General features: G+C 40.2%; 1 protein-coding gene across 1 annotated transcript in view; it reads left to right on the top strand.

The window, feature by feature from the left end:
* PLXDC2 (plexin domain containing 2) overlaps positions 1-14,548 on the top strand; it is a 324,630-nt gene extending 310,082 nt beyond the window's left edge. The window contains exon 14 of the mRNA XM_032473563.1: positions 5,105-14,548. Within this exon, the coding sequence (XP_032329454.1) occupies positions 5,105-5,221 (117 nt within the window). The 3' untranslated portion in view covers positions 5,222-14,548. The remainder of the gene's footprint in view (positions 1-5,104) is intronic.
* Positions 14,549-21,395: the final 6,847 nt, after the last annotated feature.

The following is a 21,395-nucleotide window of genomic DNA, read 5'->3' as shown; positions in this document are numbered from 1 at the left end:
GGTTCGTTTCATTTTCCAAATGGGGAAATTTAAGTAACAAAACATGTGACTGTGTCTGACTAAGCCCTGTCCTGGGAAGTGATGCTCTCCCAGCCTCTTTCCTCTGCCCTCTGTTTTCTGAAGAAAGCAGCACAAAAATCCTAGAAATTTCAGAACAACTGCTTGCCAAGTGCCATCAAGCACCACGCGTGTCTTCTAGCCGGGCCTTGAATTTCAAAGTGGGCCCCTTGTCTTTCACACTCATGTCTAGCAAGTTCCTTTCAAGGGTTCATCTAACCCCAAAAAAGCACTGTCTGCTCCGCTCTCCCAGCTGGGAGACAGGTCTCCAGCCGCAGCTTTGTTTACGCGGCTGACGGAGGAGTCCCTGCAGGTTTGTTTGTGGATCTCTCAGCTAATTATCTTGCCACAGACCGTTGAGACAGCTCTGGATGACTGTTCACTTAATAGTTCCAAAGGAGTAATTAGGGACAATACCTGCTTGCAGCCGCCCCCACCCACCCACCCACCGCTGGTGCCGATGAATTAGGATAAAGACTTATTTCTGAATGTGATTAATCACATAAATAATACTCAGAAATGAAATTAGAGGACACCCACGCATCACACCCAGCCTGGTTGTGAGGCGTGACATCCTGCATCTCTGTACTGAATTAACATTACGGTCTGGTTTGAATTTTTCAACTTTCAGCGTACATCCTGTTCTGTTAGCAAGTGACCCTGTGGCCCTTATCCGTTTCTGTAACAATTTGAATTGGCCATTCTAAAAAGAACACAGATTTGGGCATGTCTAAACCTGGACAAAGAAGTATTAGATGCTAGACTGTGACCTGTCACACTTCATGGCAAAGCCAGACATGATGCCCAGGTTTCTAGACCCCTGTGTCCCCTGCATAGATGTCTCATGTTATAGCACCAATTAAAACTAAATGCTCAGTCATTCCACGGAAGCATGGAAGTCACAGAACTGCCCCCTTGTTTTCATTTATAAGGAAATCTCTGAACAACTGCAGCTTGACCTAGAAAAACAACTTCAGTTAGGACTAACTTATACAGATTTCCTTTAAATTTAGGGATCCTAAATGTTAGTGAAGGGGAAGGCAGGAGGGACCATGATCAGAAGAACCACAACTCACAGTAGTTTTTAAGTCATTTTTTCTCTCTCCGATGTTCAAGTCAGTTATCTCAGGCAAGATCCTGCAGTTTTAGAGGACAAATCGTCAGACATCATTTTACAGATAAGGAGACAAGGGCCCAGAGAAGTGAAGTGATTTATTTAAGATCATAGAATTGATTTGTGCTAGGTGAAAGCATTCTAGAAAGGAAACAGAATTCTGGTAAAGTTATTATTCTGTTTGACATTTTTAAGTCTAAAATTGAAATTCAAGGAATTGTAAAAAAAAATGTAAAATCAAATATTTAAAACCCCAGTTGTATGGCATTCGTTAGATGGTCCTTTTCATTGTAAATTTTAAGATATTATTATGAGAAATGTCCTCTGTTTTCATCTAGTCAAAAACTATAGGAGTAAGGATAAATTTTTCAGTTTTGCACCAATAAAATAGGAAATTTTACCTATTCTACTTTCATACCTATTCTGTTTTGTTCATCCTTAGAATGTTTACTTGAAACCTATACTAAACCTTACCTCAGTGTATCTCTTTCCCCTGAAATTATTTTCATCTCCTAAATGGAAACCATGTTCCTTCTATACCTTTCTTTGGTCATAGGTTCTTCAACACCGCACCAGGCTAGACATTTCAGATGTTTTTAGTAAACAATCTGTGCATTCCCTTTGGCCCAGTAATTCCACTTCCAAGAGTTCATAAAAGGAACAGGTCAGAGATATTCCCATCAGGTTAGCAGCAAAGCTATTCACTGGAGCATTATTTATATTATCCAAAATTTGGGGGAAAAAAATATCAAAATCAAATTGTATAAATCATGATTGATTTATAGATAGTAAAAATTAAAATAAAATTTTAAAATAATTTAAAATAATTCTGTAGAGGAATAGATCATAAGTTTTTTTCAGTGTGTACTTAATTGGAAATAAAAGTTTTTAAAACAGCATTTGCAATGATTTAATGTTTCTAGAAATGCACGTAAGTGCTGTGCGCTGATAGTTGAACCAAGTTATGTGTGGGTAGCGTGATCTCTAGTGACTTTAAGTCTTGTTGGAGTATTTTTTTTCTACGATGTGTAGTGGTAAATCAAAGAAATATTTTTAGGGATATGTAATTCAGAAAATAAGTTTGTACTGTGTTAACAGAAGAAGCTTCACTGTCCAACATTTTTGTGCTATTTTGACGACCTCTGTGATGAGTTCACAAAGACAGGATAAACACTTATCAATAACCGTGCAACCTTTTCACCTAAGACAGAAGTACTAACTTGGTAATTTTGACTTATTAGCAGAATACTGAAGTTGTTGGTAATGTTATAGTTTAAGATTAAAATAAAATTATAGTTTAAGATTAAAATAAAAACAGAATCACGTTCACAAATTTCGGATGGGTTATACACATTTTAAGAACTAATTTCTATAGTGAGGAGAACTAACTTTGGAGGGAGATGGATCTCATTTTAAATCTTGGATCTGCCATTTTTTAGCTTCATAGGTTTGTGCAAGAGGTAAGGAAATGATTAAGTTGCACATTAAATGAGATCATGTATGTAAATCACCTATTAACAGCGGGATATACAGTTAAGAGCCTAATAAAATACAACTGTCGCAAGCATCGTCATCAACATTCTCATCAATGATGCTCCTTTTTATCTTTTTATTGGGTAAATTTGACATTTATGTAAATTTAAGGCATACAGCATGTTACTTTAATACATTTATATATTGTAATATAGTTGCTGTTATAATGACATTATATTATATTATATACTTATTTAAGTACCATCAATCTTATGTCCCCACCCCCCATTCCCTGATAACCACCGTTTTATTGTTTATTTTTTTAGCTGACTTTTTAAGATTCCACACATAAGTGATGTTATACAGTACCTACTGTCTTTCTCTGTCTGACTTATCTCAGTGTAACGTGCTCAAGGTTCATCCATGCTGTCACAAATGGCAGGATGTCTTCCTGTCCCATGGCAGAATAATATTCCATCATGTACATATATCCACATCTTTTTTATCCATTCATCCACTGACAGACATTTGGGTTGTTTCTGTAGCGTGGCTATTGCGAATAATGCAGCAATATACATAGAAGTCACATTCATCTCATTAAACTCCTGTTTTCACTCCCTTTGGGTGTGTTCCCGGAAGTGGAATTGCTGTGTCATGTGGTCGATCCACATTTCATTTTGTGAGGGATTTCCATGTTGTCTTCCATAGTGGTTGGACTAATCTACATTCCCACCCACAGTGTATGAGCATTCCCTTTTTACCACATCCTCACCTCACACTGGCTGTCTCTCGTCTTCTTGATGACAATCAGCATTCCTCTTTAATGGTCACCTATAGCACAATGTCTTTGTGTGTCGGGTTGTAAATTAGTGCTGGTTCCCAGGGCTGTACTTGCCAGCTGGACCCACGGCCCGGGTGGACCTTGGAAGGTGGAGCCTTGGAAAAACTCGGTGGTGCTGCTTGACTCCGAGAAAGGCGAGGGCAGCTGTGCCCTAAGGAGCCCAGATGTGAAGTAACTGAAACCAGAGTGGGGGTTATAAACAGTGCGCATATTGGCATTTTCCCACGAACAGGCGTGACCATCAATTACAGTGTCCTTCTCCCTAGAAACACTTAGTATATTTCCATTGACGATGATAATTTTTACTTCCAGCAAAGACACATTATTTTGCCCTTTAGCTGTTTCAGTTTTAACATCTTTTGGACAGTAAAGATAATTCAGTTCCACTCACATCATGGGAATTAATCAGCTAATAAATATAAAGCATTCTGACCACACAATGTTATAGAGACAGTACATAATATTATTAGTAGACAGAATGCAATGACTGTAATTGGTATTTTTCCAGAAGGTAGAGCTAATACTCGTTCCTACCTGATGTGAGAGCCCTTTTAAAGCCATTAATCATTGACAGTGGAATGTAATTCGCAAATCTAGAAAGGTGCCAAATGCCAGTATATCTACACTGATATGTAACATTTTGCACATTAAAATTCGTTAGATAGAAGTAAATTTCCTTTAACATTTATTGTTTTATTTACTCCAAAATAGCAGGCACTCTGATAAATGGAGTAAATGGGTAGTTTCTAGTGTTACCATGGCTGTGAAATGCATTTTAGTGCCTTCTGCTGCTGTAACTTAATAATTCATTTCAGCACTTCTGTTTGTAAATCACAGAAGGTTTGTTTGATGGACATAGTGCTGGGGAGAAATGCATGCCTTTTGTCAATACAAATAACCTGTGTTTTAGGACCTGTGTCTTAGGACCTGTGTCTAGGTGTGCAGTTACTTATATAGGCTTGAGATTGTCCACACGCTCTGTGGATAGATTCAGTTTTCAGAGCATGACTTCTGTTAATTTTCAAACACAAAAAGTCATCTGTGGGAAGTCTCCACTTAATAAATTCTTAGCATATTAAAGTGCTGGATCTTTTAGGTTTTTATTTATTTTTTTTAAGGGCTTGGAAGTCTAGCACCAAATTTGAAGTGTACTTCTAAGAACTGTGTAGAATTTTATAGCCAGATGTTTTTGAACAAATTAATAAGTAAAATGAAGTGATATCATTATTAACTTCTAGAGAACAGAACATGTCAGCGGCTATATATTAAGAAGGCTTGTTTTTTATGACTGTTCATTTTGGCCTAGTTGTATTTGGACCCGTATGGAATCTTTTAGACATAAGTGTGCATAAGGCATAAACCGTGCCTTTGAGAAGCCCTCGATCCTATGGGGACAGATATGGCCAAGGGACTGTCACCTGGGAGGTACTGATAGTGCCGAAATGGAGATATAAGCAGAGTGCTTTGAGCGTGTATAATTCCAGCTGGGGTGGTAATAACATAATTCAATGTGTTACTAAATTTAATTCAGAAGTTAATCTAAAATATTTGGCAAATATATTTTTCTTATTCTCTGACCATCACCCTGGTGTTCACTATTTATGCACTTCCCATTTCAGAGACGCCCAAGCAGATGGCCTGCAATGAAGTTTCGAAGAGGTTCTGGCCATCCTGCCTATGCTGAAGTCGAACCAGTGGGAGAGAAAGAAGGTTTTATTGTCTCGGAGCAGTGCTAAGATTCCCGGGGCACAACAGCACCAGTGCTGGCTTACAGGTGTTAAGACTAAAATTTGCCTATACCTTTAAGAAATACACACACACACAGACACACAGACACACACACACACAGACACACACACACACACACACACACACACAGGAGCCCTGAGCTGCTGTAGCCGGAAGGAGATGAGATTTCTGGACAAGCCCAGCCCAGGAAGGGTAAAAGAAAAACTAAAACTCATACAGGATATGATACCATTTCCCACTGAACATAGAATTCCCTCGTGGAATGAGCTCTGTAGTTCACTCGGCAAATCTCCTGTGGACTTGTCAGCAATCCGACAAGATTTCAGTGCTGTTGGCTTAAGGTGCAGGGTTGCAAAGGGATCGAGAAAAATAATAATAATAAAGCTTTAGTTCATGAGGGATCTACACCTTTGGTTCAGATATTCTTCTCCGGTAACTGTGTTCCAAAGCCTGAGCCCATTCACTCAAAAGAGCAACGATGAATATTCCAAGATTTCTGAGAGGAGTAGCTGATGCAGGAGCAAAAACAATCACAGAATCAGATTTTCTATCTTTTCACCAGACACGTGGCTAAAGGATTTTGTTTTTCGGGTCAAGCTCCACCTGTTCCAACAAGGTGGATGCACCTTCTGTCTGTCCCAGGGGTTCAGACTCCGCCTCCCTCTTCCTTGCTACTGAGCTTGCCCTCCTCAAGCAGTGGGAGGGAGTGGCCAATGAGGCTTTAATTCTCCTGCCTCAGAACAAAATGTCTGATGTGTTTTAAGAAGCATGGCCTCCACTTCCCAACTGTGAAGTCCTACGAAGCCACAGTTGCTCTTGGCTGAAGGAAACCAGAGTTCCTTAATCGTTTATGAAGCAAAAATGTTAAGGGATTCTAAACACATGGGTTTTTGTGTTTTTTTTTTGTTCTTGTTTTTGTTTTTACTTTTTACCGTTTCAGTACAAAAGGCCCATCTCATTGTAGATTCCTGTCTAAGAAGCCATTCAAGTCAGCATATCCCTGGCGATAAAAAGAACGAAAGAACCCTGCTGAATCATACAGTAATTTTCTTTAAAGCACATAGTAGTTACATAAATATATATATAAATATATTTTTGTTTATAACTAACACAAGGCAGGCTCTTGTGACTCTCAGTGCATTTTGTCATCCAGACAGAACAAATGTGAGGTGCGTTACTGCATACTTCCACAGAGTTGTAAGATAATCCTTCATATTAGAATATTTTTATGTCACTTAGCAAAAGTGGTTCAGTGAGTGGCAGTACTGATCATTTTCCTGCCTCTTTGAGCCGCTCTCCCGTTCATATCAAGCCCTTCCCTCCCTGGTGAAATAAAGCAGATGCAAAAATCTCCTTCGATGGATCTGTCGTCCGCCCTGTAATCACAATCCGGATTTTGATACTCCCCCATGAGTGAAGACAGGAAAGGCATCCTTTGAGGAGGAAAGTGGTTAATATATACACTGAGCTCCTAAAGTTTAAATTCAGGTACTATGTGTACAATTTTATCAACATCTCGACCCATGAAACTTTTACCCCGTGCCAAGAAGCTGTTGGTTCTTGAGTGGTACCATGTCCAACATTTGCAGATTCAGGTATCCAGGAGAAGAGATGTCTCGTAAGCAGCACTTTACAGTTTAGCATCTGTACACGGTGTCTCCATCAAATGACATCAGTCCACTAGCAGAAGATCGTGTTTTACTGTCACAGTTGTCTGACGTAAACTCGTGATATTTTCCATCAAGTGTATTTTGCTTTCCATTTTTAAGTACCTGATGAGAGTGATAAGTGTTTCCTAACGTGCTTAGATAATAATTGCAAAAAAAATTGACAAGCAAGGTGATTGAAGGATGTGATGACAATCTCTCTGCTATAGTGACATTCATTTTATATGAAATAACCCAACTTATTTCTTGCGGAGTAAGCTTGGTCAGATAGCAGTGACCAAATGACTTGCCAATGTAACTGGTGCAACCGGTATTCTACAAAGACATAGGGAACACATAGACGATTCCTTCTAGGATAAGATGATGCTTCTTCCACTTGCTTCTGTCTGAGGCACGGCTTCCAATAGCAGTTGATTGACAGTTATATAAATCCTGCATATATATATATATATATACATATATATATCCAACTCTGTATGCAGTTCTTTGAACTAGTGATGTTATCTTTATAGTCCTTTCAAAGCTCATCTTCCTTTTTTGATTCAAAAAAAAAATTGACCATTCTGTAAAATCACATTGAACTCTCTGAATTGTTCATTGAACTAGAGCACCCTGAAGTAGGGAAAACATCTTGTAAGTAAAAAGTGCTGAAGTGTAGGAAAGCTTCCTAACCAAAGCAGGAGTTAAAGTTGGTAAGACGTTTCTGTTGCTTATGAATCTTTCAGCAGTGAGGAAAGAGGCTGGCTGAATCCCGTTTTTCACTTTCATGAAACTTTAATTCTACTTGATACTTCTGGTTTGTTCTTGCTGCCCATTTACTGCAAAGGAAGAGCAAACACACACAAGGTTTCTGGAAATTCAGAATAGACTCTGATGCTTTGGACTTTACATACATTACATATTAGAAGGGGTGTGTCTGCACGTTACATAACATAGTATGAATAGAGTTGAGAGAAAATAACAATAATTTTAAAAATTAAGAATAGCAATGGAACACATACCAGTGTCTGGAGAAGTCAGCTAAATGGTGCTATGGAGGGAGTTATTTCATCTTAATTATTTGGAAAAACATTCAGTGAATATGTAAAAGTACCAAAAGTCAAGAAAAATACCTTAAGCCAACCAGATGGCACTGACCACAATGTTGGTTTGGTTATAAAAATTTGGACTTGAAGATACACCAATTGAGAACTAAAAATAAATAATAAAGTACAGTTTACCACCCCCCCCAATTATTATTTTTGTTTGTGATACCTGGGGCAGTTGCTAATCTCTCTCCCAGGGAGCTTCTAGAGCTGTGCTGTCCAATATTATATCTACTATCCAAATGTAGCTATTTAAATTAGTGTAAATTAAATAAAAATAAAAATTCAGTTCTTCAGCGAAATTTCAAGGGCTTGCTAGTCACGTGTGGCTTGTGGCTACCATATTGGACAACACAGAACATTCGTGTCGTCGCAGAAAATTCTAACTACACACTGCTGTAGAGGCCTTATCTTTTAACGTCCCCTCCTTGATGGAAACGAGGAGGGGGAAGAAGAGGTTTGGTGGTTTTGGGGCATTGCTAAGTGTTTTTGATTCAGAGGCAGTGTGGAGTAATGGATAGAATGGAAAGACAGCTTTGAGGCTCAACTGTGTTATCTTGGGAAAATCACTTTAACCTCCATGAGTCTCAGTTCACAAGTTGGGAAAAGAAAAATATTTTTTTGTCCTGTCTTCCTTGCAAAATTATTATTCTGCAGATTGACTAGATGCATAGATACACAGACTTTTAAAACCTCTTGTCAATATGACCCAGGTAAAGCACGTCTGTTGGTCTAGCACCGACACAAATTTACATTTTGAGGGAAAAAGTCCATCAATCCTAAAAACATTTAAAGACAATCCAGTCAATACGGCTCTTGAGAAAATGCCAAAGGAGAATACACTCCAACCACATAGCAAAATTGCTTAAATTCCTTTTTTTCTGTCTTAATATTTTCTCTTAATATTTCTATATTCTCTAATTAGTATAATTTATTCATTTTGGCAAAAAAAAATTTCTTATGTTATTTGCTTATTCTGGGGAAGTATAAATTCAGTAATGCCCTTGGTGTCTATTGTCCAGGGCAATAGGAAGGAGTTTGGCTGGAACCCATGTTTTGATTCAAGACACTTCCATGATAAGAAATTAATATGTAAGTAAGGCTACCTGAAAAATATATCCTATGGTCATGACTTCTTCCTCCTGTGAAATGTTATTTTGCATTGTATTTCTTCAGGTATATTTCAGATATTTTATTATGATGTGTTTTATTAACTCCCAAAGATTGCTCTTGCTTTTACTTCCCCAGCCCCTCAGCTTTTGGCATCAGCATCCAGATGCCAGAATCATGGGAGGTCATCTAATCTGACCTCTTCATTTACAGATCAGAAAACTGAGGCCCAAAGAGATACAGTAATTTTCCCAGTGTCAGAACTGTGTCTTGGTTGGTCATTTGTGATCCAGCTCTTTTTGCCTAAACCCCTCCATCAGCATTTAAGGCTGACCGAGCAGCTTAGAAGGCCCAGTCCATCCCAAAGCATTTGCTGTACAGACTCTCTGCTCTGTCCTGTAATTGGCCCAGTTCTCTAGAACACTGGACCAATCTTCCTTTATCATGTGGCTGTCTTAAGGATGGTGCCATTTTTATAACAAGCAGTGATTTCAGGTTCTGGCCAGGGTCTGTTCTAGAGTCTTTTTTGGAGTAGCATGTCCCTTTCCCTCACCCCCTCCCTGTGGCCATCAATTTCTGTGGCAGTACAATTTATCTTGTGCTGTCTAAAATTGTTCTGCCTTTGTTTCATTTCTTCTCAAATGTTCCTGAAAATTAATAATCTTCATAGCAGATTTTCTCACCAAGTTATCACAATTCCTATTTGCTTTTAAACTATTTAAACCTAAGATTTTCTGAGCAAATATTATGAGGTCTGTGGCATTACATCTTACATACTATTTCCTTGTGTTTGTAAAGCACTTTACATTTTACAGAGCACTTTGACTTATTTCTTTATTTGTTCATTCATTCAGCCACCCAATTCACTTAAATATTTATTGGGCATCTTCTGGAACCAAGTTCCTGTGCTAGATCTTGCGATATACAGTGATAAATACAAACAGTGGGCGATCAGGCATGTCCACTGATAATTGTAATATGGTGAAAGCCTCAAACATAACTTTGTGGATTGATTGGATCAACATTACTCTCTTGAATTTCCATTTCCAGTTTCTGTTCTACTTAGATAGGGAGCTATCAAGTATTTGCCTAAGGAATGTTTCTGAAATATGATACATCATTGTGCATCTCTGCTGTTTGCTCTCTTTCAAATGATCTGTTAATTTCATTTCTGTGACTAAAAGTTACATATCCAATGTTGTTTCGCATCCAGGAGGAGATTCCAATTCATTTGAATTCTTCCTGACCAGTTGTAGTAGTTCATCATCTTATTCTAATATTTCTGTCATGTCTTTGTGAATTATCAACTTCATCATTTCAAGGTCTTCCAGAAGCACCAGTGGATCAAAGAAGCATTTGCACTTTAGGTGTGTGTGGTTGTTTGTCATTTATTAGATTTTCTCAGGTTTTCTCAGCCTCAGCATTATTGACATTTTGGGCCCCATGGTTGAGGGTGGGGGGTGGGAGTTGTCCTTGCACTGTAGAGCGTTTGGCAGCTTCCAGGGCTTCCATTGACTATATGCCAGTAGCTCATACACACACACACACACACACACACAGACACACACACCCCGGTTGTGACAACTAAAGTTGTCTCCAGACATTGCCACATGTCCCCTGGGGGAAGATGGGGAAAACTACTAGATTCCCTAGTGAACAAAACATATCAGGAGGAAAAAAGAAACGTTTCTCTTTCTCTTGTCACTTAATCTTCATCATGCATAGGTTTTTATTTATAATAAGTCTTGGCATCATGAACTCATTGAATTAGAAGGGACTATTAAAGCCACCAGTTCAACCACAACCCAGCATCGTCCATATCTAGTTCTCCATCTCTCGGTTTTACAAATGTATTGAGACAAAATCAGAGGGAATTGATGTGGGAATTGACTTTCTCATAGTGAGAGAGAAGGCTCTTTGGCTCTTTGCCCCTGAAATAGCTGCTGCAGTGACTTTGGCTTCAGCTGGGGACATGGTATCACACAACTTTAGTATCTCAGAGACTTCGAGGAGTTTTCTTTGATTATTTTGTCTCCAAATCTTGCTCCAGCATCTTTGCTTTCAAATTGTGCTTAGAAGTTGAAGTTCAGTGTTTCTAATTTTAAGTATATCAGGTTGAGCTTCTGACTTTTTTTTTTTTTAATTCTCCCTCTGACTTTTTTTTTTTTTAATTCTCCCTCTTTGGGGGAAAAAAAAAAATAAAATTGACTCTTCCAAGTAACTGAAAGTCGGAAATGTCAGAGTTGGAATGTCTGAATCTGTCAAGCCAAAGTTCCTGCTGATTTGATGTGCCTTATGTCAGTTTTCCTGTGGGGTCAGTGATTTCTTGTAAATAACCCTGTGTTTGTTCTTGTGTTTATTCTGCACCAATTAGAAAACTTGATGAAGTTCTAAAAGACAACCCTTTAAGAATATTCCCAGAAATAACAACAACAACAAAAAAACCTGCCAACTGGAATATCAGGCCTCCCTCTATTCTTTTGCTAAAAGACCAACCCAGACTTTGGAAACATTCTTAATTATTTACTACAAGTTGCTAATATGGATGCACAATTGAAAGCCTTGATTGTGAAGTCCAAGGCTATAGAATATTGACAAGCACATCTAGAGTGACCTCTCCCAAGACCGTGCTGGAAATCAGAAAACTCCAACCTAGGAGACCCTCAAGTGTGCATATAATTTCCTTCTCTACCACTGTCCTATCAGACAACATGATGATAGTTAAGGTTTTGAATAAGTTGATTTTCCAATTTCAACTTAAACTGCAATGTATGTGCCTAATTATTTCCTGACATACCCTTTAAACCACCCAGTTCTCACTGCTCTCACAATGATTATTGCAAAGCAGTAAGATGATAATTGTTCAAGTAAAGTCACCTAATTTTTTTAAATCAAATCTCTATAACAAATTTACAAAATACATCATCTCTGGCTTCTCAATGTTAATTCTTGTTAATTTCCAGATTGCTGTCCACACTGAGTCTGTGTCACTTTAAATCCAGAATAAAAAGCTGGAAAAAAAGTAATGTAAATCAGATGCCGGTGCTCCTCTTTTTCTAATTTCTAAGATTTATTATCATTTGAGAATTAGTAAGAAAAAAAAGAAAAAAGGAAAAGAAAAGAAAAGGAAAAAAGCCTCTCCTAATGGAATAAAGTAAAAATTTTTGACTTGGCAGATAGTGATGTATTCACTTTAATTCCAGTTGAAAACCTTCAGTGACTTCTCTCATTACCACTGGAGTTTTGATTTTTTTTAAAAACAGTCTCTCTCTTCCCTAGCATTACAAAAATATATATATATTCATCACCAAAATACCGCTTACCAATCATGCAGCTATAAACCATTTGTGCCTATCAAATAGATACCAGTTTTAGATGTTTGCTCCGTGGGAAGAGGTTTAGGAATGGGTGCAGGGGTAATTCATGGAAAAGATAAAGGTCGAAATGTGCTATCAAGCAGAATTTTCACGTTCTTCAGAGCAATGTGCAAATAAATATTCAATGAAGATCAGCTCAAATTTAAGTCATCCAGACATTGAGACCCTGTGCAAGTTACATTAAGAAGCATGTGACATACAGAAAGTAAAGGATGTTCCCATTGAATCTAAAATTCAAGTCATCATCCACCTGGACATCTTCTAGGGCATTAATCCTGAAACCATTGAGGCTTTTGCTCTAGCCAGTTGGGTTACTTATGGGCAAGTAATGACCAAAAAGGAACTTTTCATTTATCATCCTCTGATTTACAAGGCATGACCCTGTTTTTTTGATTCCCTTATACCAGAGACCATGAGACAGCCAGCTCCACACAGGCCATAAAATACAATAAAAATAAAAATAATTTTCCTGAGGAAAGGCTAAGAAAGGGTACTTTATTCTGCAGACCCAGAGCTGGATCCCTGGGCGGTTTGGCCATCTTAGGACCTAGACATCAGCAACCATTTTAAAGGTGGTTTGAACAAAAGTATACTGAGTGTCATATTTTTTAGCAGGAAAATAAAAACTCAAATTAAGTGTCCTCTGCCAGTCTACTCTGAGAATGCCATCAAGTGAAATTAGAGCTTCCCTAGCTGAAAAATGTTAAAATCATTTCAGGAAAATGAATTTGGTTTCTTTAGACACAAACATTTTGTGTTTATTATAACTAAATCTCAGGGCCCTAGCTGAGAAGGGGAAAGCCGTTTCATTGGTGGGTCAAAACAAATCTCTCATTTGCCTCTCTTGAGGCATTTGGCCAGTGCCTGCGAAGTACATTACTTTCCTGGGGGAAAAAGAGAGCCTTTTCTGGCATGCCAGCTGGGATCATGGGAACGTCCGATGCCAGGAATTTACTACTGTTTCTGGTAACTCTGCTTGCAGTCATTTGAAATGCTGAAGGGTGGGGGAGGAGAAGTCGGGCACCCAGGGAGCTGTCTGTGTTTTATGCCAGTTGCACCAGGCACAGAGTATTTGTAAACGCTTTCCGAAGTGGGGATATTTGTATCCTTTGTCAGAATCACAAAGCTCGCTGTGGATCCACTGAAAGAGAGCCCGGTGGGGGGGGAATCGCTGACCCTCTGCACCCAGTCAACCTGCACAAAAGGGAAGGCTGTGCGGGTGAGCCCAGCACATGGCGAGTTTGTTTCTGTTTTCCACGGCCCTGGACTTTGGATCAAGGACGTGTCTGTCAGGTGAAGGTTAATTTTGCTGAGGTTTTCCAACACTTCATTTAATACTTGGAAACATGAGCATTTTGAATTTATTCCAGTCCTCCGGGCACCGTTCCGACTTCCTTTGCCATGTCACCAAGACTCTGAAGACGGCGCTCTTTCATGATAAAATTCCATTCACATGCTTGACATACCTGAACCTGCAAATGTGAAAGTGATTGTATCTGAATTTGCACTAATGTGTCTGATAGCAGAAGACCTTTATTGGACTCCTCTGTTTAAACTCATTCATTCAGATGCCACGTACTTCTGCAAGCTTCTTGATCATTTTCACTGTAAGAGTAATTATCTAAGTTTGAATGTATTTCCTTACAGCCCATTAATTTTGCCATCTTTTACCTGGAGATCGTTATGATTGCAATAATCCCTTAAAGTTTTCCTCACACAGCTTCTTAAACAAAGTTTTTCTGCTTTTTCTTCTGGTCCTGCTTATAGTATGTGGAAAATCTTTTTTTTTTTTTTTCCCTCTGTAATAATTTTGTAAGAAGCCAGTGTATCAACAGCCATTGTGACACAATTCATCTTTCCAGGTCTGGAAGCTGGTAGTGACCAAATGCCACGTATATTCTCCCTGTCAATTGCTATTTTCAGAATTAAATCATGTTTTTTTCACTTTCAGTTGGTTGGGGTCAACACATTTGGGATTTTTAGAAGGGGAAAAGGGAGCATTTTGTGTAATACTGCTGTCATATTTGACTACATATTAAAAACAATAAATGATCATTTTGTTTTAATTTCTTAAATTTGCTTACCCTTGTCTTTCAACATATTTTTGTTTCCTTTTCACCATTAGCTTTTGAAAAATTTTACTTATTGTGGAAGAAAATCGGCTTGCAGTGCCCAGAGCTACAGGCTGATGACAGGATAGAAAATCTTTGTTACTATATGTGCCCTAGTGTGAGGCTGAGAACCGCTAGAGTGAACTGTAGAAGAAGAAGGACCTAGAATGTCATAGCACCCAGGTGGAGGCTTGGTCTCTGCCCACAACCCACAGAGCCCACATGTTGAGTTCTCCTGGATCAGGCAGGTGGGGTTTTCGCTGCCAGTCTACACCCTAGACCTGGAATAAAGTCAAGATGCTTCACTTCAGCTCTTGTTTCTGTTGCTAGTCTTGGTTCCTGAGCTCTCTGACTTTCCAACACTTCCTGAAATTTCTCTTTTGTTTCGTCCCCTTTTCCCAAACTGGAAATGATGATACCTCTCTCTCAGCTAATGTAGGAAAAACCTCTGAAGGGAGATGCTTAGAATTCCAAACATTCTTTCCCAGTTTCTTAATCCACCACTCTTGGACTATCCTTTTAACAATACCAAGTCCACACAGGCCAGAACCCCGGGCCAGGAGCTGCCGGGAATTTCGGTCAGTGGTGCTGGATTGCTCTGTGCAACTCAATAATGATTTTTTAAAATCTTAACCTCTGTGTGGATTTTTTTTTTTTGGACTGTGTTGATTAAACTTTGAGATCATAGATTAAATTCAGAACTGCCATTTTAAGTGCTTTGAAAAAATCTCTTAATGTGTGACATTTCTTTAATAATGCAATGGAAACATTAAAGAAAACAATGCTGATGACAATCATAAAATGTTTAATTTAGCTGTAGGCCCACTTCCTAGGAATCCAGGCCTTCTCCTTTTCCAAGTCACTGTTTTTAAAATCAGAGCCTTCTGACATGCAGTTAGGATTTTTTTTCCCCCTCAAGTTTGACTAACATTTATGAAAAGTGTAACCTGTACTGTGCAGGGTGCTTGGCTCCAGGGCTATAAAAACAAAAAAGGTAAAGTCTTTGTTTTCAGCTAGCCCAGAGGATAGTAGGGAAGACAGGTATTTAAACAATACAGCAGATGAAGGACGGAGGTCCCAGGGCAGAGCCAGTTACACATTCCAGTGAAGTTACAGAGGAAGGAAGAGTCAGCTTTGTGTGCAAGGGGTTTGGGTGATGCAGGAAAAATGGATGTGGGGCATGAGGAGGGCCCTGTCCCAGGCTTCAGCTGAGCCCCTGGGATGTGCCCTGCCAAGTGTGGGTCCTTGGCTTCATGCAGGAAGGAATTCAAGAGTGAGCCACAGTTGAGTAAAGGTAGATTTAGTTAGAGATTCATCAAAAGGCAAGAGAAAGGCTACGAGGTGTGGGGGTTGGGTGCTCAGATTAGAGTAAAAGTAGGTACACACTCCATAGACAGAGTGTGGGACATCTCTGAAGAGGGACAGAGAGAGAGGCGGTGGCCTCGAGGGGCTGTGTTGCTGGTTTTTAATGGGCTCAGTGGCTTCATACGCTAATAAGTGGAAGGACCCATCTAAGTAGCCTGGGGAAGGGGCTGGGATTCCCAGGAAGCTGGCCATTTCCCACCCTTTGACCTTTTGTGGCTAGCCTCGGGACTGCCATGGCACCTGCGGACGTGTTATTCACCATGTTAATACATTACAATGGGCGTGTAATGAAGCTCAGGGTCTACTGGAAGTCAAATCTCCCACCAGCTTGAGCCTCGGGGCCTACTGGGGGTTGAATCTTTTGCCATTTTAGTGTTAATTGCTGTATTATTGCTTGAATGGCTGTGCCCTGCCCCCTTCCTGTCTCAGCGGGTCTTTTGGAGGGCAAGTGATATTTGAACTTGCTCTTGGATAGTGAGCACGGCTTCACCCGGGACAACACAGTCGCTGAAGGATGAGGTGGCTGCTTGTGCCTGGAGGCAGAGTGGGAGGAGGACAGAGAGAGGGAAAAGGTGACCAGAAACCATTGCCTCAGCTGACGAGTTCCCTGACCCAGGCAGCGGACGTGTTAAGAAATGTCATTTGCGTGTCTGCTTCTCCAAGCTACACGGAGGGCAGTTATAGCTTTTGGAAATTTCAAAAATGTGTCAAAGGCGGAAAATCAATGAGAGTAACATAGCATTTGCAACTCCGGGCCACGTAGGAACCCCAGCCTCTGCCTAGTGATGGGCTTATTATGTTCTCTAAGTTGCTATCATTTTAAAGACACACTGAAATGCACTTGGCCTCCCAGAGTAAATATGCCTCACAAATGCCAACACCTCTTGATAAATGTTAATTGACCCCTTTGTAATGCGCATTATTCTTAAAGGCTGCAACAAACTTTGCTCATAGTCTTTGAACTTCTCCCAGATATTCTCCTGACATTTTTTTCTGATGAACATTACAAACATTTGGGGGTTGCAGAATAACACTGGGCTATTTTTCTCCCGAGATTTCTTTGTACAATTGCAATTTAGATTTCCTTCCAAAAGGGTTCATTGTGGCATGTTCCTTGATAGGATGTGAAGCAAATTTCTCCTGCTGTAGCTTGGCAGCCCGCCTGGAGGATGGGGTGCATAAATTATTCCAAATGCCATAGAACCTTGCGTCTTATTTCCTTCTAGAATGTTTTAAATCTGCATCAGTATGCCTTGAACTGAGAGACTGAACAGGCAAAAACACACAGCAAGAAAGACATATGTGACTTGCAAGAAATGAAAGATCCCTTTTGTAAAATGATATCATTCAGAATTTAATTAGATGTCATTTTATTGAGGAAATAGATGTTATTTGAGCAAGGCCAGATCTCAGCGGGTTGAACAGTAGCAAAGCAAACAAGAAAGAAGTGGGTTGTTAGAGAGAAAAGTGCAGACAAGGGCATGGGCATCGCAGGAGACTCCGCGGTTACACAGGAGACAGAAAACAGTGGCGGAGGGGGTGTGTGTGGGGAGGAGGGGAGCCCCGTGGGCTCTCGCTTGTTTTACTCTGTGTCCTGTGATGAAGCTTTACTGAAGTTCTGGGGCGGGGGTTCCCTGACTTCAGACAGACTGTTGAGGTTAGTTTGAGTTCCTTGACAGAAAACAACAACTGGTAACTGACCCGGCTGTCGGGGCTCAGAGGTGTTGGAAACATGTGGTTCCCGCTAGACCAGGAAGGCAGGTCCAGCCGTGATGGCTTGTTGCCCCCCTTGATAAATGTCAGGCCAGGGTCCCCCTGTCATCGAGGGCTCACAGAGGGGCATCTGCTCTCAGGTTTACCTCTGTTTTCTGACCTCATTTTTCTCTCTCCGCCAATATGAGCTACCAGGCCATGCGATACCTACATGTGTAGCAATTAAGGAGACAAACTCTAACATGGCCCACCTGACCTCTCAAAGCCCAGATTTCTTCATCTGTAAAATGACCCTGAAAATAGTACCCCCTTCCTAGGATTATTGTGACAAACCAGTGAGCTAAAATACTTAGCTTTGGGTTAGACTCATAACGCCCGATTAAAGTTAGTTATGCTAGCATGTTGCCCATGAAAGATGTGTTGATTTGGGTACAAAAGTGTTGTCTTTGTGCTTAAAAAGATACACTTAAGGTAGAAGGCAGAGAGGGACAATTAACTAGAAGAGCAGATGGGGGGGCCCTCTTCCCATTCTGAGAGGTTTATCAGGGTAGAAAGGGTGGAGCTTTCAACCTAAGTGCTGAAAAATAAAACATTCAATTACAAATTTTAAATAAATGAATTAAATAAAAATTAAATGCAACCATAGCGCTCAATATGTTACTCACGTTTGGTTATAGAATGCAGAGAGATGCTTGCTCTTTTTGATCTTAGTTCATTTGGGTATTTATGGCTTTCCAGAGAAATCAAGTCAGTCATCTAAGTGCTATTTTTAAAACTATTTTTATATGTCTGTATCTCATTTCTCTGTTGGCAAAATGAGCAAAATATTTCCAACATCTCTCAAAGTTGTTTCCAATATAATTCATGAGAAGCAAAATATTTGATGTTTGAGTAAACACACAGTTTATATTGTTAGCCTAAGTCACAATTCTGGGCTGTTTTTATCCACAGAATACTTCTCATACCACGTGTGTGTGGTTTTTTATTTTTCCTCATACCAACCAGTTCTTCAACTCTCTGGACCCCAAATGGGTGTCCTACAATTCAGTTCAATACTGATACTAACTACTTGGATTTCCTGCAGGCCCCGTAGGTTAAGACCTACAAGACCCAGTCCCACAAGACCAGCCCCCACATCAGACACCAGTCAAAAGTCCCAGGCCACCCACTCTTCTGATCAACCAGCTATAAATCAGGGGTTCCTATGACTCAGTAATTTTCTAGGATGCTTACAGAACTCAGGGAAAATGATTTAGTTACTATTATCAATTTATTATAAAGGATGCAACTCAGGATCAGCCAATGGAAGAGATGTGTGGGGCAAGGCACGAGGAAGTCCCCTGTCCTCTCAAGATGTGTCACCCTCCCAGCACCTTGAAGTGTTCACCAACCCAGAAGCTCCCCGAACCCCACCATTTAGAGGCTTTTATGAAGATTCCATTACATAAGCAAGAATGATCAGGTCGTTGGCCATTGGGTATTAACTCAATCTTCAGCCCCTCTCCTCCCATTGGAGACCCGAGGGGTGGGGCTGAATTTTCCATCCCTCTAATCATGTCTTGGTTTTCCTGGTGACCAGCCTCCATCCTGGATCTCTCTAGGGCCTGCCTGGTGCTCCTATTTCTCTTATCACCCAGAAAATTCCAAGGGACTTGGGAGATCTGTGTCAAGAACAGGGAAAGAAGTCAAATATGTATTTCTTACTGTGCCCCACAGTACTGTGAGTCAAGAGACCTTTTTCAGTCCTCCCCTCCCCTTCTGTGTGACATACATTCCCCTCTTGCAAAAATAAGCATGCAAAGACCACCACAGCTAAGGAAGCAACCCAAAGCAGACATATCTTTGTAATGTGACAGCAGGCTCTCCCAGGTAGAGCAAACAAAACGTTCATCAGCAGATCCTCCACCTCAAGAACTGGGTTTTCCTTTGCTGTGTATTTTATTTTGCAGATTCATTCAGTGAATGTTGGCTGATCATCTTCCAAGAGCCAAGCACTGTTTTGTGTGCTGAGAATTTAATGATGTATTTATTTCACAAATACTTACATTCTGTTTTTCCTGTGCCAGGCACTGATCTAAGCAATTTACAGATATTAAACTATTGAATTCTTTTATTATCCCTCTTAGCAGCTGCTCTTACTTCAGTCTCCTTGTGCCATAAACTGAATGTCTGTGTCCTCCCAAAATTCAAAGGTTGACACCTGATCCCTCCTATGATGGTGTTAGGAGGTGAGGCCTTTTGGAAGGGATCAGGTTAGAGGGTGGGGCCCTCATGAGTGGGATTAGTGTCCTTATAACAGAGACCCCAGAGAGCTCCCCCACCTTTTCCCCCAGGTGAGGACACAGTGAGATAATTTCTGTCTGTGAACTAGGAAGGGGTTTTCCCCAGACATCAAATTTGCTAGAGCCTTAATCTTGAACTTCCCAGCCTCCAGAAGTGTAAGAAATAAATTTCCATTGTTGTAAAGCCACCCAGTCTATGGCATTTTGCCATAGCAGCCTGAACAGACTAAGACACCATGCCACAGAAGAGGAAGTAGAGGAAATTAGTAGTTGAGCAACTGGTCCACTGTCACCCAGCAAGTTAGAGGAAAAGAGCAGGTGTACACCTAATTTGAAGAATCTGGGGACTCTAGGTCATAGCTAGCTGTTGGGTACCTGGCCCTGGGAAGGTGGGTAGTGGTCCCCAGTGTAAAAGCCCAGTAAGGGAAGTGGCTGGGGTACAGACTTAATCAGCTGCTTGAGAAGGGAACAGACCAGCCAACAGCCAAGCCCTCAAACCTGGATCATGACTGCATTATAAAGAAAAAAAAAATATATGATAGTGAAGTGATGAAGATGTTGAGAATTGGTCATATCTTGGCTATATTTGAAGGGAGAGCCAGTAGGACTTGCTAATGGGTCATATATGGGGTGTGAGAGAAAGGTGCATTCACAGGAAGTGCAAGGTCAGAGCCTGAGCAAGGAGCGGTGGGACCACCATCATCGAAAATGGGCAAGACTGAAAAATGAACGTTTGTAAGTAAACATTAGAAGCTCAGTCGAGAACACCTTATGTTTGAAATGTCTTTTTATGTTATTTTTCTAAGACATCTAAGTGAAGATGTTGAGCAGAAAAATGGATTTATGGTTCTGAAGCTCAAGAGACATGTCTGGCCTGGAGATATAAATTTGAGAGGGTTTGACATAAATATGGTATTTCAAGCCATGGGACCAATGAGATCATCCAGGAAGTGAATGTAAAGATAAAATGTGGCCTAATGAATGGCTCTTGGGACAGTCCAACATGAAGATGTTGAGGCGGAAAAAGAGCAAAGGAGACTGAGAAGAAACAGTGCAACTGAAGGAAAAAGCTGTGGAGGGCATCTGGGGAGCCCCAGGAACAAAGCAGTTCAAGGATCTTGAAATGTTTTAATCTTCAGCCATCAAATATTCCAATGACATATGACATATTCCAATGACAATATGGTACCATTTTGACTATTAGATTAGGAAGTAGTTTAAAACCAGACACTTTATGTTGTCAAGGGTGCAGTGAACGGGTGAAACCATTTTACACCCTAATTGGGAAAATAATTAGGTTGAACTTTCTGGAAAGCAACTTAACATTATAAAGAAGCAATTTCCTAACAACATCTACATACTTAAATTCAGCATGTCCTCTTCTAGGAATCTACCCTGAAGAAACAGGTAGAAACTTAGACAGTTTTATGTTCACAGACGTTCTCTGCCAG

Source organism: Camelus ferus, chromosome 35 (assembly GCF_009834535.1).
Source record: "Camelus ferus isolate YT-003-E chromosome 35, BCGSAC_Cfer_1.0, whole genome shotgun sequence".
NCBI classification, from domain to species: domain Eukaryota; kingdom Metazoa; phylum Chordata; class Mammalia; order Artiodactyla; family Camelidae; genus Camelus; species Camelus ferus.
The sequence above is the reverse complement of the archived record's forward strand: the minus strand, read 5'-3'. Positions and strand labels throughout refer to the sequence as shown.